Source organism: Penaeus vannamei, chromosome 26 (genome assembly GCF_042767895.1).
Source record: "Penaeus vannamei isolate JL-2024 chromosome 26, ASM4276789v1, whole genome shotgun sequence".
Classification (NCBI taxonomy): Eukaryota; Metazoa; Arthropoda; class Malacostraca; order Decapoda; family Penaeidae; genus Penaeus; species Penaeus vannamei.
Window position 1 is genome coordinate 4279789 of NC_091574.1, and position 2500 is coordinate 4282288.

General features: G+C 36.0%; 1 protein-coding gene across 2 annotated transcripts in view; it reads left to right on the forward strand.

Annotated features, from left to right (window-relative positions):
- The window catches only part of dre4 (SPT16 homolog, facilitates chromatin remodeling subunit dre4), a 24690-nt gene that overhangs the window by 2747 nt on the left and 19443 nt on the right, over positions 1-2500 (forward strand). For both annotated transcript variants that reach the window (XM_027375010.2, XM_070139941.1), the window contains exons 4-10: positions 74-226; positions 381-530; positions 860-1008; positions 1278-1446; positions 1587-1681; positions 1794-1980; positions 2115-2183. In XM_027375010.2, coding sequence (XP_027230811.2) covers positions 74-226; positions 381-530; positions 860-1008; positions 1278-1446; positions 1587-1681; positions 1794-1980; positions 2115-2183 — 972 coding nt within the window. The remainder of the gene's footprint in view (positions 1-73; positions 227-380; positions 531-859; positions 1009-1277; positions 1447-1586; positions 1682-1793; positions 1981-2114; positions 2184-2500) is intronic.

The following is a 2500-nucleotide window of genomic DNA, read 5'->3' on the forward strand; positions in this document are numbered from 1 at the left end:
AGTTATTTCTATACAAATTCAAATGCATTTAGTTACTAATTCCTTTTATTTTTCTCTCCCCTTCTTTTTTTAGAGTGACAAAGACAAGGCCAACATATCCAAGTTGGTGGAAGCCATTAAGGGAAGCAAGGGAGGCTCAAAGATTGGTGTGTATGCAAAAGATAAATTCTCATCAGAACTGATTGATGCCTGGAGAAAAGCAGTGAAGGAAGCTAATTTCGAACAGGTACCTTAGGACACGCTTTCAAGAATTCTCTCGTGTAATGAAATTTGTGCTAGTTTCACATGAGACCTTTTTATCCGTGAATGCTAAAAGATGTATAATGCATGTGGTATATCTTACTGATATTATTAATGCTAACAAAGGATTTGTACATCAGGTTGACATGAGTGCGACCATGGCCCTAGTCATGTCTGCAAAAGAGGAGTCTGAGATTGCTATTATCAAAAAGGCCAGCAATGCAACTGTCGATGTTTTCTCCAAGTACCTCAAGGAACAGATTATGGACATCATTGACAGAGACAAGAAGGTTTGGTGAAAATGCAATAGTTATTTGCTTCTTAGTATAATGAAATTTGTTTGATGTTGAATTGACCTTTTGTGTGTGTGGAATATAATATCGGTTGACATTTTTAGCAAATCGTGACAATTTATGACAAATCAATGTTCTCATTCCATGGATAGGCCTTTGTTTCTTTGAGAGTGACTGAAATAAAAATCTGTTGCTTTTTATTTTCCCTTTCAATTCCATATACAAATAAGATACGTAGTTTTTATATATTTTATTGGTAAAAGAATACCAACTTGTTTATATGAAATAGAAGAATTTACACACTCGTTTTATTTTCATGCGCTTAGGTAAAGCATGCCAAACTTGCCGAGGGAGTGGAGCAAGCCATGACCGACAAGAAGTATGTGGGTAGCTATGACACACAGCAGATTGAGCCTTGTTACCCTCCTATTATTCAGTCTGGAGGGAACTATGCCCTGAAATTCAGTGTTTCAAGGTAATGTTTAAAGCATTTTTCTTTTCACATTCAAGATAGGCCAAAGTTTTATTTGCTGAGGTTAGGTCGGTTAGATTCATTGTAGATGAGTACAGGTGCAGAATGTTTGTCTCATGTTACCTTTTAGATCTGTGATGCGTGAGATTTGTTTTGTTTATCTTTTAATGTTTTTTTTTTATGCTCGTCTTTTTCAGATAGCATTTTTTGCTTTTCATTCTTCGTAAAGATTAGTGCTTGAGATATTAATATTTTTTATTTACCTTCAACAGTGACAAGAATCCTATGCACTTTGGTGCCATTGTCTGCTGTATGGGTGTCCGCTACAAGAACTATTGTTCTAATATTTGTCGAACTTTCATGGTCAACCCAGCTGGAAACATGCAGAAGGATTATGAATTTCTTCTTGAGCTTTTTGACAAGATGATTAATAAATTACAGGTTAGTCTTTGTGTAATGTCTGTAACATCTTTCCATGGGGTTTTTGTACTTGTTCATCACAGTTTTGATTAGATATTTAAGGAAAAATACAAACTTCATCACAGGTATTGTTAATTACAAAGTGTCTTACTTTTTGACAGGATGGGGTAAAATTGTCTGATGTGTACGATGAAGTATACAAGCATGTAAAGAGCAAGCGAGAAGATTTGGTTGAGAAGTTAACCAAAGCAGTCGGGTAAGTCCAAACTTTAGTAACCATGTTGACCATTTTTTAGGAGTTGTAGATCAAGTTGTTTGTATGTCAGCTTGAGATTTGGTGGTATGCTTAAAGTAACTTCTTCCTCCAGGTTTGGCATGGGCATCGAGTTCCGTGAATCTTCACTTTTGGTTGGACCAAAGACGACCTCAGCAGCCAGGAAGGGACAGGTATACAATGTAAATCTGGGTTTCTCAGACCTCACAAACTCTGAGGCCAAAGACAGTGAGGGGAAGAAGTATGCGCTTTTTATTGGTGACACAGTAGTTGTCAATGAGGTGAGTTTAGACAGTTTCACATCAGCTTATTTTCTGAGATGATTTTGAAAATGAATGGATGGAGTGATAAATACTGTGCCATATGATCTGTACTTTAGTCGAATGGGAAGTAAGAACCAAATTGTCATTGACAGGGCCAACCGGCAACCGTCCTGACTGCATCAAGCAAGAAGAAGCTGAAGAACATTGGTGTTTTCCTGAAGGTTAGTGTATTGAGAAAGTAGGAATTCTTTTGATTAAACTTTCCATTGAAGATTTAAATGTTAAATGAAAATTTTGTTCCAATTTTAGGTTTTGGATGTTGTAAGTAGATCAAATGAAATACAAGGTTCTGTGAAATGGTCTTGATTGTCTTGATATGGTTAATTAATATATTTCCATAAGAATAGTTCCATGCTATGAGAATAGTTTGGGTTTCTGTGAATTCTGTTATTTAAGATATGATTTCTACTCCTCATGAGTGGCAGCCATTAATGTCCTTAGCTTTTGACAAGACACTTTGAAGAATCAATCTGTCCTT